This window comes from Lissotriton vulgaris, chromosome 5 (genome assembly GCF_964263255.1).
Source record: "Lissotriton vulgaris chromosome 5, aLisVul1.2, whole genome shotgun sequence".
Taxonomy (NCBI): Eukaryota; Metazoa; Chordata; class Amphibia; order Caudata; family Salamandridae; genus Lissotriton; species Lissotriton vulgaris.
In genome coordinates, this window is record NC_141693.1 from 115,920,785 (window position 1) to 115,936,566 (window position 15,782).

At 45.8% G+C, this 15,782-nt stretch overlaps 1 protein-coding gene across 1 annotated transcript in view; it reads right to left on the reverse strand.

Annotated features, from left to right (window-relative positions):
* NOTCH1 (notch receptor 1) overlaps positions 1–15,782 on the reverse strand; it is a 98,277-nt gene that overhangs the window by 28,684 nt on the left and 53,811 nt on the right. Inside the window, exons 5-14 of the mRNA XM_086921036.1 lie at positions 11,672–11,794; positions 10,812–11,045; positions 9,584–9,739; positions 9,205–9,390; positions 8,770–8,883; positions 6,533–6,646; positions 3,673–3,906; positions 3,323–3,433; positions 1,473–1,665; positions 182–327 (exon numbers count right to left, since the gene is read on the reverse strand). Coding sequence (XP_086777162.1) covers positions 182–327; positions 1,473–1,665; positions 3,323–3,433; positions 3,673–3,906; positions 6,533–6,646; positions 8,770–8,883; positions 9,205–9,390; positions 9,584–9,739; positions 10,812–11,045; positions 11,672–11,794 — 1,611 coding nt within the window. The remainder of the gene's footprint in view (positions 1–181; positions 328–1,472; positions 1,666–3,322; positions 3,434–3,672; positions 3,907–6,532; positions 6,647–8,769; positions 8,884–9,204; positions 9,391–9,583; positions 9,740–10,811; positions 11,046–11,671; positions 11,795–15,782) is intronic.

The window sequence follows — 15,782 nt, forward strand, 5'->3', positions numbered from 1 at the left end:
ATGGAATTAACCCCACAGCTATACTCAACCACTCGGCTTCAGCCACCATTGATATGCTCAAAACAGAATGGGGGTTTGGGTACAAGATGCTGTGGACAGACAAATCAAAGCTCTATCGTTTCCGGCTCCGAACAGTGCCCCATACAGCTTCCACTCATCCCCAATAACAAGCTGCTCTTACCACTGAAGCCGTCCCGGCAGGCGCAGAGGTATCCGCTGGTCATGTCTTTGCAGGTTCCTCCATTCATGCAGGGATTGGAGTCACATTCGTTGTTGTTTATGTCACAGTTTGTACCGCTCCAGCCCAGGTCACAGTCACAGCGGTATCTGTAGTCCGAAAAGGCAAATATGAAAAAAATACCCAATAGCATCTTATGCTAACTGCAGTTGATTGGCTAAAGCATCAAAACTTCCTAGTGCCCAGGTGCTTTTCTTTGCCTTGTGCTCTGTTCCCCAATTCTCAAGGGAATGCAGTTATTACTTTGTTGCAATATTAGTGCACAAGAATGCCCCTTCCAGCAGAGAGCCCAGGGGCATGGTAAGGGTAAGATCAGAGGACTGCTGAAGAGAGGAGGAGCTGCTTCAGTGTTAGAGAAGGAGCTGATACAGGAGCAGTTGTAAACAGGAGCTTGGCTGGAAAAGATAATGCAGCCATCACTTCCTGGTACAAGTATCCACTTTGAGGGCAAAGGTCCACTGAATGAAGGACTTTCGCAGTGTTTGTCTTCTCTCACTGCCAACGTGAGCAAGAGGACTAGCATAGTGCAACGATGTGAATCTTCATTAGTTGCTTCCTGGGCAAAAAGACTGTATCGCTCACAGTGGCCGCATTAAATAACCAATAGGATTCTCTTTTGAATTTAAGGAACAGATACAAAAGATTATGCTTAGCTTAACCTGAGTGCATGCACAGAGTCTAGTGCACCTGGCACCTTCTGCCACACCTAAAGAAAGTGATTATAGCAACCTGCTCCATCCGCATGCCCTGAAGGGCAGCAAAAGGAAACAGGATGTGAGGAAATACCAGTAACATCATCAGCAAGCCACTTCTCTTTCGTGCCACTGGTGTAGCTCAGGACGCGGCTATCGTGGAGCAGATATAAAATGACCATTGTGCCACCATTCCAGATGATGTCAGGACAAGAAGAACCAATCCTGCACTTCACACTGAAAATTCTTTGGGGTATTAACAGTGAAATGAGAGGTGGAAACAATGAGCATTCAGAAAATTTTTATTGAACAGTTTTCTTTAAAAATTATAGTGAATCTAAAATAACATGTATCTTCCATCTGTAGTGGAAGTTTGAGACTCAAAATCAAGTTGGGACAGACTCAACAGGACTTTTTAAAAGTAAATGCGAGCTTATTCGCGCTCCCAAATGGTTAAGTCCCACCTCCCTGGACAACCATACTTCTTTCTATTCTTGCACAGTCAATGTATTCATTCATAGAGCTCAAAGTACTAAACGTACCCGTTGATACCATCATGACATCTTCCGTGAATGCAGGGGTTGCTGTTGCACTCGTTGACTTCTGAAAGGCAGGTGGGATCCTGGTAGCCCTGTGGGCAAACACAGGTGAAGCCATTGATGCCGTCCTTGCACGTGCCGCCGTTGTGACAGGGGTTCGAGTTGCACTCGTCAATGTTGATGTTACACATGATCCCTAAACATAGGAAAAAAGGTTTAAGATAATCTTGGATCTTAAAACATTTCAAGAGGCTTCGCTGTTATCAGCTAGGGGTAAATGTTCAAACTGATGCCCAAGGTTTATCTGCTGAGAGCCACACTTGGCTTTCTGTTCACACTCAACCACATTGTATTGTAATTGTATTTATATGACGCTTACTACCCCTGACGATACGTCGTCCAGATTTTTCGATGAGTAGTTCGCTACTCCGGAACCCATAAAGGATAAGTGGTGAATTAGTATAGTGAAAATATGAAAGTAATTTGAGTGGTGGAAACATGTATCCTCTTCCTCATGTAAGCAGACAAGAGATGCTTGAACAACTGGCTTAAGGTCTTGGGCCATCGCTCAACAACTTATTGCCTATTAAAAATCATGCTCATAAAGAAATTCTACGCATTATCAAATAAATGCTGCAGGCAGTTCTCCTTTACTGTGTGCCTCATCTATCGGATAATATGCTACTGGAGTCTTTCTCTTGGAAAACAACACCTGTAGCATCATACAAATAAATACTAAAGGAAGCAGTCCTTGGCTATGAAGGAAAGAAAAGCCCCTTTGTGCCTGCTTTATACGCATCCTTTGGGTGAGCAGCTCCATGATTAAGGAACCCGTATCGCAGGTGAGCAAAAGCGCCGGAGGAGAGGGTCTTCAGTTTTCAAAGGGGGCCTTTTGAGAGTTGCGGTGATCAAACAGAACCAGTCTGACAAGGCGAGCAATGCGATATCCACCAGCCTTCAACAGACTGGAAGCCTCGTTTGCGAGCTTCTCTTTCCTTTTGTCGTCTTTTGGGTCTGGCGATAACAACCTTGTGCTCAGTGCACCGTCGCTGGCTCAAAGTCGCTACCTGCGATCCCATTTCTAATTATAGTCTAGATTTAATTCACCAAAAGAAGCTCTATCCTGAGAATCACTCCTTTATTCAATGTTAGCGATATGAGTCAAAGGCGCAGAGTTGAAATAACACCAATAGCGTAGAATAGCTTGGATTATTTTGGCAGCCTCAAGACCGAAACCACTCTGATAACTCTGCCCCTCTTTATTCATTTATATCAATTTTTCATAGCAAGTAAAGCCACCACCATACACATGCATTAAATATGTTAGCTTTTCACCTGCCCTCTCCTCGACTTTTGTTGGCCTTTACTTAAACGAGCTATGGATTAGGGCTCGCGAACACTCATGTATATACGAGTGCCGAAAACCAATATGTATGAACCAGTGCAAAAAACATCGCTTTTCATGGGGAACAATGCTGTACATCTCTTTCAAGCCCCTGACCCGAGGCACTGTTTTATGTTTCAAGCAGTTATTGTAATGCACTGGGCCTGCAGATCAGGTTTTCTTTGGTTAGTTTATTTTGGTTCAAAACCTTGAATCAAGTATTGCAGCCGTGTGTAGACATGAAGGGGTGGCTAGTTGATGGCCCTTCATTCCTGTATGGCATAGAAAGGGCTGAAAGTGCTGACTAAGTTAGATTTATCAATTTCCATTTCAATATGCTTATCCGCCTGAGCTGCCCTGATGTGCAATGGGCAATGTCCTGGACATGTGATCTACCATAACCAATGGTGAACGCTCAAATGTAAGTTGCCGCAAGCATCAGAATGGGCCCTCTCCATGGCAGTCTTACCTGTGTATCCAGGCTCGCACGTGCACTCGTAGCCGTTTATCCTGTCAATGCATTTGCCGTAGTCGCAAGGGCTGCTGGCACAGTCATCCATGTTGATTTCACAATTGACCCCTTTTGAAAGGAATGTTAACAGCAGCTGTCACAGACCAGTGCGCACTCCGCAGACACAAATGATAACAATCAATAGCATGACAATTACCACCACATAGAACAAAAGAAAGACCATCATGATATTTCACATTGCTCTGCAAAAATAATGCTGTTTGGTGTCAGTATATGAAACGCCTTCGTAAGATGACCCTAAAACTGAGCTCAAAACATGAAAACATTGAGATGAAGAAGGCAGGTACCTGTGGTTCCTTTGTGGCACTTGCAGGCATAGCTGTTTTTGCGGTCCTGGCACTCTCCTCCGTTCTGGCAGGGCATGCTCTGGCACTCGTTGACGTCGATCTCACATCGGTGGCCAGTGTAGCCGGGCTCGCAGTGGCAGGTGAAATCTGCGATGCCGTCGGAGCAGGTCCCGTAGTGGCAGGGATCAGGGTCACATTCATCAATGTCCGTCTCACAGTGGAAGCCTGAATATCCTGACAATGCAAACATACACACAGCATGGGTTTACTTGAGTATTCGTACACGCTCCTGATAACCGGCTGCGGCAAAATGTCCCATGAGGTCAGTCTGTGAGAATTTTGGGTAAGGCTAATTCCCTGCGATAATAGCTTTAGCGCTTTCAAATATTCTAGATTCACATGATGCACAAGATTCTCCATCTAATGGCTGGGTCCGGAAATAACGTGTTAAATATAATCTGTTTGGAAATTGACCAAATGCGGCGTCTGTATGGAGCATACTGATGTCCACTGTACACCGACAAAGCAGTAAGGAGGGTTCCCCATCTTTAGAGCCTTTTTTACATCCGTCACCTCATTAGGATTGGAAATTGTAACCCCAGAATGGGGGTGTGTGGGACCCACTCGATCACTGATGGTGGTTGGTGAGCATGTGCAGTAGATCAGTCCAGCCTCTGAAGCCTCATCACTCTCCTAACACCTCACCTGAATAAGGCTGAGAATGTCTGAAAGGATGTTTCAGAGCAGCCAGGTGGGCTCTTTTCTTGAGGGACACCTTGTGTCAATTCACACATTGTAGGCAAGAGCACTTTGCAGTAGCAGCTTGTAGATTAACTTTTAACTATATTTATATGAACCTATTTATGGGAATCTAATGTTCTAGCGGGCAAGGAGCAGTAGATTAACAAGCCGGTACTGTCTGTAGGCATCGCCCGTGATTTAGGCAGCTATTACACCTAAGTTCACTGCATGCTTTGAACATGCCGGCACTGTCTGTAGGCATCAGCCATGACCAAGGCAGTTACTGCACCTAAGTTCACTGCATGCTTTGAACATGCCGGCACTGTCTGAAGGCATCAGCCATGACCAAGGCAGCTACTGCACCTAAGTTCACTGCATGCTTTGAACATGCCGGCACTGTCTGTAGGCATCAGCCATGACCAAGGCAGCTACTGCACCTAAGTTCACTGCATGCTTTGAACATGCCGGCACTGTCTGAAGGCATCAGCCATGACCAAGGCAGCTACTGCACCTAAGTTCACTGCATGCTTTGAACATGCCCGCACTGTCTGAAGGCATCAGCCATGACCAAGGCAGCTACTGCACCTAAGTTCACTGCATGCTTTGAACATGCCGGCACTGTCTGAAGGCATCAGCCATGACCAAGGCAGCTAACTGCACCTAAGTTCACTGCATGCTTTGAACATGCCGGCACTGTCTGAAGGCATCAGCCATGACCAAGGCAGCTACTGCACCTAAGTTCAATGCATGCATTGGGAGATGCCTGCCATTAACTCACAAGTTCGTTTCAGAAGTCCTGCATTTAGGATATGACCATGGTATGCAGTTTTGCTTGAAAGCGTGACTGCCAGTAAAAATATGCCCCCTGACTGCATCTGCCCTCGCCTTTGTGCCAGTCTCAAACCACTCAATGATGGTCACCGAGAGAACACCAGGTGTAGACCACAATGGGCTGTGCATCTTGTCTACAGACCAGAATGAAGACATGATCATTCTACCGTAAGAGACTTAAGTGAAGCCTGGCTACTTCCTGAACATGTTTATTTCATGTGAGGAAGCAATCATGCAAGCTGGAACGCGCAGATCTTGAAGAAGTTTTGTCAAAGAGACCAGCCCCTGTCCTAGCTGCAAGTGTTCACCAGAGAAACTGCAACACCAAAGGGTGCATTCTTGCTGCGACCACTGGGGCAGCAGAACACTGGAAGTGTGAGCAACTAAAGGCTGCGCCCTACAAAGGACCACTTATACCACTGCGCATGTCACATCCGCAGACAGAGGGAAAGCCATGGTGGCGGGGCATCAGATAGAAAAAAACTACCTTCAGCTTATGCTGCGCGGACTCCACATGCCATCTGTGGAATTCTACAGAATTTGGAATAATAGACATCATTATTTTGTATGTTAAAGGTAACATGAATAAATCTGTCGACTTTAAGACAGCTCCATTTTCTCGTCCATGAACTCCTCGCCAAAGACAATCCGGGGCATTAATGGCCCTGTTTTACCCTGGGCCACTGCACCGAGTGAAGCTTTTAGACAACACCCCGGATAACGTTCCCTATGGGTCATCAAGCCCGCGCAGCATCTTTTCATCGCTGCCCGCCACCAGCGGGGCCATAATTGGAGGCCGTTCAGCAGTAAGGTTCTGGCGGGAGTTCTCCACAAAAGACACTTTGTTTGCAGCCAGGGCTCATATCTTCGCTTTTTGTCCAGGCTCTCCTTTAGTTTCACTCGCAGCCTTGACAGTTGCTGCCCTCCCATTGGCTAATCTGAAGGAAATGCTCAGTGGAATGTTTTTCCCTAGAAGCAGCCTCCTCAACACTGATTAAAAGCCCCCCTTTACCCAACGACCCATGCTCATGTCTGTTGAATCGATTTGTAAACCTACTGCACTCTCTATTCACTCTGATATGTCTTTGGAAGTTGAGATGTTTAAATGTTTGTTGTGAGAACTAAAAAAGAAGACTTCCAAATAGTTATTTATTTGTGACGGATGCATTCGCGAGCATTCTCATTGCTTGCAATTTTAAAGCACTTATTAAGCATGCAGTAGGTGATTAAGGGAATTCCCAAGCATCATCTTACAACCAGTTTCCTCCTTCCCAGGCTGATAACATACCTTCGGCACAGTCGCACGTGTATGAATTTGCACCGTCCAGACATTTGGCTCCATTCTTGCAAGGGGTACTGGCACATTCATCAATGTCGAACTGGCAGAGGGGGCCATTAAAACCTGCAAGAGAGCAAAATGCGTCAATACCAAGGTTCATGGTGACTTTTGTCATTTCATTAAAGTATGACTGTATTCATTACATAGAACATCACTCTGGCCCTCTCACATGCATGACAGGACAATGAACGACAGGGACACGGGCCGTTTGTGGTCTGGTCCATGGGCCTTACTGCGACACCAGTCGTTTGCCGGCTTCCTACCCATGTGATGTGGAAATACGACTGAAACCTGTCGACAATCCCAACACAACCCTGCACCGGGAGCATGAGCTTCCACAACAAGAACCAGGGACAGCCCATTGCCGCCACGCCATCACATACATGTGTCACTAAATTAATGCAATGTGTCGCCAGTTTTTATTCACAATTCTGGTTTAATACAATTTGAAAGCAGCAATTAGTGATGCCAAAGCGAACGTGCCCTTGTCAGAAGGATCGTGGCTGTTATCCGGGGCAATTTGTTTGCAGGCTAGGGGTAAAGAAATTCTCATCTGACCCTCTTAATTCACCAAAAAGCCCCTGCCTTCTGTAAAGTTCTATACAAACTCGTGCAGCTCTCCCCAGGAAGGATTAACAGCTATGCCTGGCTTTCACCGGCTCCTCGCTGGACCCCTCCTTTCAATTCCCAACAATAAGGTGGTGAAAAGATTTCCCCTGCTGTCCCCGGGCATAAAAAGTTCCAGCATACCTCTACCTCTTACCATTGCAAACCAAATTCCTCGCGAGAACAGGCCTTTGTCCCCCTGCCTCGATTTCGCCTTTGAGTGCAGGAATGACCTCAGCCTTGCCTCGCGAGCATGCAAATCGTAAAGGATGCGAGTCTTAAAAATTCTGCAGGCGTCCGCCTTAAGAGTGCACCCATGACATGAGCCCTTTCTATGTAGGCGTAGGAAGGCGGGAGAGAGGAGCTCGTGCCCCTATGATCAAAGCTTTTACCACCCCAGGACAAAGCTACAGGATTTATTTCCATCCCTATGGATTCTGACACGTCCAGGAACCCACACCGTGTTTCCATGGATAGGACTCACGGGGAATGTGAATGGAGCCCAGGCAGGCATTGAAGCGCTGTCTCTCCATTCTGAGCAGAACATATAAATCTTCGACACCGGGATGAAAAGTCTCCCCATTCCCTGTGCACCTTCCTCTTACCCAGAGGCTCCTGCCTGGTCTCGCGCCCTCATGCCTTGGGCAAACAGGGTTCCTGTTCTAGATACTCTTAAGAAGAGGCAATGTTTGTCAGAATTCAGCTTGCCTACTTTATCAAGTTTAAAATTATCGACCTTAATGAATGTAACATTGAACCTGAAGAAGCAGGATATGGAAGAAATAATGCAGAAAACCCTGCATTTTTCATTTTTCAGGCTACTTTTCTTTACGGGTGAGTTGCACCTTTCAACCACGGTTATTTTTAATACTGTGTTCGTAATGAGTTCATTCTTACAGACGGATTATGGATAAAACAGTGAAGAGCAGATATAAAAAAAATCAAGACTGGTGTGAGGCAAGGTAAGAGAAATTGACAAAGAAGGAACGACTAATGAAAAATATTTAAAATTCTGCATGTTTGTGCAGAGTACGTACAAACATATCAGTGGCACTGGCAATGTAAACACACCCTGGACTAAAATGCACTTTGATGTCAGGCTAATAACATTGTGCTTAACAGAAATGCTAATTAACAAGAACAACAAGCAGACACACACACACATAGAACTACACATCAACAATTCAGAACACTGGAAGGAAATCATGCATCCTGAGAACACTTGCAGAAGGACTTTTACAAACTAACTCCAAAACTGATGAATTTAAGGAAGAACATAACAAGCATCTTGACTGACATCTGGAAATGCTAATCTGACAGCCACATGAAAAGAATAACTTCCCATTGGTGCAGCAGAGAATCTAAAAACAGAGGAGACAAACTGGGACACTGAGTTGACCGCTGACATCACGGTAAGTGCTATTGACTCTGTCGATGGGCGGTGCCCTAGCAAAAAACTTTAAAATACATTTCAGGACCCGAACACCATTGGGCAAAATAGTGAACAGCATGTGAATCTAGAAGAGATTCACACTGATGAAGCCTAGGCTGACAAAAGGGCCATTGATCGGGTCACTTACCTATGGGGCACTCGCAATGAAACTCGTTGATCTTGTCAATGCAGCGGCCGTTGTGCAAGCAGGGGCTGCTCGCGCACTCATCTGTGTTTGTTTGACAGAAAACACCTTCGTAACCTGGAAAGGTAAAGTATAGAAGCTCAATATAGACAGAAAGCCACTTACAAAGAATCAGTGCCGCAGGTTTTGTGACAACAAAAACAAACATGGGTTAGAATTTATTGGCTCATTCAATTTGCAACATCTGAATTGATCCACCATAATAACTTCTGCTAATAAAATGCTTCCATATTTTTTATAAAAACGATGATTGCTGATGTTTGTTCCAAGGAGTACTTACTGCACTTGACATCTGTTTTACCATGTACATTCTCCAAGTAAGGATACTGACCTAGTGGTCCATATCTGTCTGTACTTTCTCGGTGCCTATATACTGACCTGGCATGCAGATGCATTGGAATTCCCCGATCTGGTCCAGGCACGTGGCATCATTCTTGCATGGATTGGACAGGCACTCGTTGACATCCATCTCACAGCGGGGACCCGTGTATCCCGGGGAGCATTGGCACTGGAAGGATCCTAGGGTGTTCAGGCACTTGCCGGCATGCTCACAGGGGTTGGAACCTGCAAAAAGGAAGGACCTGCTTTAGGGCTAACAAGTTTACTAATTTACAATAGCAAGCTCCTTGTAACTAAAACGTTATTGAAATGTGGTTGGTCGGGCTATCTTCATGCGGTGCATGCAACAAGACCCGGTACATTGAGCTTTGAATTAGAGATTTGCAAGAAACTGGAAGATACATTAAATAATGTTTACCAAGAGAGCACTCGTCGACGTCTTGATTGCATGCTGGCCCCATGTAGCCAGAAGGACAGGTGCAGATGGCCCTTCCATTCACTGGGTTGGTATCACAGTTGGCACCCTCATTGCAAGGGCTACTGATGCAGGCGTCATTGAGGTGGCAGAGGAGCCCTGTCAAAACATAGGCATCAAGTTAGGTGGCAGCACTTGTTAGGACACCCCCCACCCCCTTATGTGTAATTAAGGGTGCTTGGTCGAAAATGTGTTGGACGAGTTTTTGTTTCTGTAAGGCAGCAAGAGGCTGACTGAGGCCTGTACCTTAAAGAGACCATCTGGTGAATGATGTCACAAAAGGTCTCAAAACCTCTGCTGACGTCATCAAACAAAGCAACGGTCTAGAAGGCCTTCTGTTGACCATTGTTACTTATGCAGGACTGGATGGCCCCTTTAAACTGCACAATAAATTCATACTACATGCCTTTTTACAACCTGGAAACATAGCAGACATTGGGTCAGTGGACGTCATATGAGAAGTATGTTACTGAGTGAGGTGGTAAGTTGAGGTTTGAAACTGACTATAACCCCATATGCTTGTTTTGATAGCCAAGAGTTCAAAATGAGGTATCTGCCCCTAGCTTAAGGCTCCTTGTAATGTCCGCAGGGTTGCAAAAGCATGTTAAATCCTCAATAATCATGCGGACGGCCACCAGAAGTGAAATTTCCACAAATATTTACCCCTGGTTGCTTTATCAATGAGTTCTTGGAGAAAGTTACTTATAGTCCATACTTTTGTCATGGAATCTAATTGTGGAAGGTGAGTTCTATGGCTTAAATCTATGCTGTGGGGCGAGCTGCCCAAAATGAACCCATTATCTGAAGAAAATGCTGTAAGACCCCTCTCTGGATAATTATTTCCAGGCAAAAATAACCTCATATGGGTCTCTTGCTCTGATATGTATACCATAACTGTGTGTATATAGTAGGTTCGATATAAGCTTTTAGAGTACCATGTTCAGTATTATGCATGTCGGCAAGTACTTGAACTTCTATGGTGGAAGTCTAGGTGGTAAGCAATGGAGCCCTGTACTCTGCCTTGGAGCATGGGGACGAAGCCCGGGAAGGGGGGGATACAAGATTGCTTATAATGGTACGGCCGAGAGAGTTCGGTTGCTGAGGTGGAGTCTGGAAGAAGTAGAGGATGCTTGTCATTGTCGAAGGTAGATAAAGATATCGGATAGCTGACCTGTTCGTCCATGCGGGCACTCGCAGTAGAAAGATGCCACCCTATCATGACAGGTGGCCCCGCCGTAGCAGGCGGCGTTGGCACAATCGTCAATGTTCTCACTGCAGTCCTCGCCAGTCCAACCATTCACGCACACGCAGTTGTATCCTCCATGGGAATTGTGGCATGTGCCCCCATTCTGGCAGGCATTTGGCATCAGCTGGCATTCGTCAACATCCTCAGTACAGTACTGCCCTGCAATGATAGACCAAAAGGCACATTTTCAAAAAATGCTTATTCCACCCAACAAAACCATGGCCCTATCAGAAACTTTTTACAAGAAGAAACATTAAGGAAGTCAGATTAGGAAATCATGCCTTCAAAATACTTCACATCCTAAATTTCATTATTGAATATTTGTGTGTATTTTTTCACAGTTTTCATCAGACTCGATTCCAGGAAATTGGAAGGTCTCTGTCATTAACGACAACGTCCACATCCAACAAAAAGGATGCCCACGAGACATATATGATGAGGAAAAGCAAAATATGTGCATATCACTAAAATCCAAGCATTGTAATTTGTTGGAAATATAACACTTATTTCTCCACCGGAAACAGGTCTTCAACATTAAGGGAGGGGAAAGATGGCGGCTGCAAAGTGTTCACTTTTAGTTATTAAAGTTGGGAAAAAGTTACAGAATTTACTCTGTACAAAATCATAAGAGGATGTTTCTGGGATTTTATGTAAAACACAATAATTTAACCCTTAAAAGGGTGGAGTGGAACTTCCCCTTTCACTTCTGATCTGTAAGGCATTAAGGGTAACACAATACAGATGGCTGTTCCTTGCAGAAGACAGGCGGCACAGCTGTGACTTACCTGTCCACTCTGGGGGGCACTGGCAGTTGTAAGTGTTCACCCCATCGACACAGGTCCCTCCGTTCTTACAGGTGTTACCGGGGCAGTCGTCAATGTTCTCCTCACAGTTCTGAGAATCGAAACCTGTGATAAGAAAAATGTTTTGAGGGATGATCCAAGGTCTCGAAAGCAAGAGCTTACATTTTCACTTTTTTTCTTTCCCAGCCTATGATGCAGACACAAAGGAAGGTTCAGGTTCAAAAACAAGTTTATTTAGACAATTGACCATAAAACATTCTAAAAGGAAGGAGCCAGAAGGAACGCATAGAAGTTGTAAAGTTGTCCATCATGCAGTTGAAAGCTAGCACTCAAGAGTGTGATAAATGGGGTGGCAGGGCTTTCTCCACGTTAGCCCCCAAATGGTGGAATGATCTTCCTCTTGACCTGAGATCCCTTCCATCTTTACAGAAATTCCGCATTGCCCTAAAAACTCGTCTCTTCCGACAAGCCTATATGTAAGGACGTCTGTTTCAATTTTGATTGTATTGTTAGGCGCCTTGATACCTGCGGGTTATTGTTCTGCGCATTATAAATTTTTATCAATTCAATTCAATTCAATAGGATACACAAACCAGCCAATAGCATTAGCTGAGATATGAATAAGCAACTGGGCGGAGCCAAGATATGACTGACAAAATGTCCAGCCAATGGTTGAAAGAGGCTAGTTGAAGAAGGCTTAAGGGGACATACCACCTATTCAGATGTGCTGGCAAACCCCAGACATAAGAATGGAGACGCAGGACCCTTTAACATTCATAAGATTAAGAATTTTGTAAAAGGTGCCTCTCATGCTCAAACCCATGACTTTATTTGTTCTGTGACACTGTGTTACCAACAACAAACGAGTCACTCTGTAAGATTTCTGAGCCAAGACACGGTCACGTGCCGCTAACCCAGTCCTGTAAACACTGATCTGTCTTTGAAAATACCTCCTTCCCAGAAAAATAAACCCGGACCTGTAGTTTGAATGGCTAACCAGACATGCGCGCACAGATTAGTCTGTATTATATGGACTCCCTGTTGTACTGGAGGCGCGGGCATCCACTGGCACACACCGGGCACCGATATCACAGGGACAGGTTACCTATTCATTTTTACAACTCTGGCTTGAGCAGCCATGATAAAGACGGGAGGTTTCCACTTAAGATGCCGCCAGACTGAAGGAGGCCATGCCGCAAGCCTCACCTGTGCCTAGTTACTGATTAACCTGCCCACGCAGCACAGGTAACTGCGCTTCGATCTGAGCGATGAGTGTTGGAAACCCTGCCCCCTTCTCACGTGCTTTGTTCTTTGGACTTTTCCACTCAGTTGCGTTTATAAAGCGCTTCCTACCCCATAGGAGGCGCCTAGGTGCTTTCTGTGGACGAGTGTCCTGTCAGTCTGCTTCCTTTGAAAATGGGCGCTAAAATTAAGCTACTTACGTACTGTACTCCCTTAGCCCAAGTGCACCTCCTCTCCCTAAAAACAGCGAGCCCCATTTTAAGAATTTCGCAACTATTACATACTGTGAGACCCGGAACATCATGAGCGGCTCGAGAATGATTGATGCCCACGTGCTCAGTGGATAGATCCGGACCATATAAGTCACATAAGTACTTACACAGAATAAGTGGGCCGTGGAGAAACATGTGAAACCTCACATGTCGGTGCTCATGAGTTATATTATATATATATATCCAAGTAAAGTCCCTCCAGAAGAAAAGACCAGAGGACAACAACGGGGATTCCAGGTAACCTTTAATTTGTCGCATTAGGGCATAATGCATTTCGGCGTTTTCGTTGCCTTCATCAGATGCCTAACCATGCCATAGGTCTGTCTTTTTCCTCTCATGGCCATCGCGGTAACTCCGAGTATTTAGAGTCATGCAGGCTCCGCCTTGATGTTATGCAGCTGAGGTTGTTACCTCCAGGACTCCATATCCCAGAATGCACTCATCAGTTCAAAGTTAGTGCGGAGGAAGCTAATGCTTCAGTGCGCCTTGATGTACCTGTTGCCAAGGGGGGAAGGGGACAAATTTGAGTCCAGACAGTCCCGTAAATAACAGACGTGAAAGGCCACCTCGGGTCCCCACCGCTGCAAACCCAAGAGCAGTTTTGGACGGAGCCGTGACGCCGTGATGCAGTGATCCAGCGTCTCTGTGCAATGTCAGACTGCATTCAGCAGCAGCCCCATGTCCATAGTGTTTCTCGCGGTGGACCCTTGCAAACTACCAATACCTTGGTATGTATATATACATATACATATACATATATGTGTAATATATATATGTGTATATTTATAAAAGACAAAAAGTCCTGTGTTTGTTCGGATCGAGGTGGCAATCGCTTGCCCCATAAAAGACAAAACACATTGGCCCCGTTTCTGCCTCGTACAAGAGACCGACGCTCATGTTTTACACCTCACTCTGCCAGGGGCCCGGCAGTGTTTAGACCAAGGGCCCACCTTTGGCCCGGCTCGGTTCTGCCAGGTGTGGAAAGTGCAGGGCGGAGCCTAATCTCCGGGTCTGACCAATCAGGGCGAAAGGATTGCTTTGTTGCTTCTGAACATTCCAAGCGAGCCGCCTTTCTGCCAAGGGCCGTTTGGACATATTTACTGTAAACAGATTCTCCTCAACCGAACCTTTAATTTGACCTTTCCCTGGTTGCAATCTCAAAACAGAGCAGTGAGCCCATGGAGGCCGAAAAAGATGGATTGCATTTGCACAACAACCCCCCAAACAGGTGCAACCTGACCCGGTTATTGCACCTGGAAGGAGGCTACCAAAACAGCCAGTCCCCATTGATACAACAATAACTGGCAAAACTAAGCCTTTGTTTCCAAAGTTACAATCTGCCTGCGCCTGCACACTCCAGCCTCTGTGTACAGACAACAAACAAAAAATCACATATTCACTCGCGGCCGTTTGAGTGAAGTGCCGACAACTGATTTTTATGTTTTTTGTGCAAACAGACCCGGGGCACAGATAGAAAAATTAAGATATTAAATGTTCTTAGGCAAACACGGGGCAGCCGTTTACTGCAAGCCAAACACCGAGAGACTGATAAAAGGTATCTTCGTGGAGGCAGGCACTGCTTGCTAAGGTGTGTCCTGCCGGTGCAGCATACAGGTGGCTTGCTTCACAGCTTCTCAAACGAGAGAGAACTTGGGGGGCAGATCGGTGATCTGATGGGGGTACAATAAAGGGCTGTCTGGAGCGCACGTGCATGCTCGTCTCCCCAGCTCTGTTGCACCTGCCTCCTGCCCCCATTTGGGATGCTGTTAAAGTGATAATGTGGGATTCTTGTTAACTTCTTTCCTATCTCTGCAGGACCACCGTTGTGGTACAGATAGGTTCACTGCTGCTCTTTTTCAGGGGCGGCAAAACAAACAAGAAGAGGGACAGAATGTTGCACAATGGCAAAACATTCACCCCCAGTCACAGATCTGGGTTTAATCCATCGTTATTTTGCTCACAAAGCCACCCCAGTTCAGACATGGCCATATGCAAATCAGTCTTGACCCTGTGCCCCATGGGTACAGTCCAGCCCGAACTGCCAAGCCATGTCATCCCTGGACCGGAATCAAGCATCCTAAGACCGGTTTCTGGCTATCAGCCGTCTTCAGCCAGGATAGCTCGACTCCAGTGGCTTAGTGAGCACGGGACCCACGTCTGGGCATACCCTTCCCACATAGGGTGAACAGCAAAACAAACAAGAAGATGGACGGAATGTTGCACAATGGCAAAACATTCACCCCCAGTCACAGGGGCGGGCAGCAAAGACTGCCTGCTTTGTAGTGTCGCAGTAGTGGCACAAACGTAACACTATATTCCAAACGAGGACGTTAATGACTGACTTGTCTACAGTGCTGCCACACGTGAACACATGTAATAGCTGATACGTTTGGTGGCCATACGTCACTGCTTAATTAATATACATATATGGCGCATCACTGCGCACTACAAGTAACAGATGTTAATTTTACCCATTTTTGGTGCCCAATTTTCTGCCCTCGACATGAGTTGGCCTAGCTGGGATTCAGACATGTGACCTTCAGACCGCCACATATTTTACAAGTCAGCATGTCACTGGC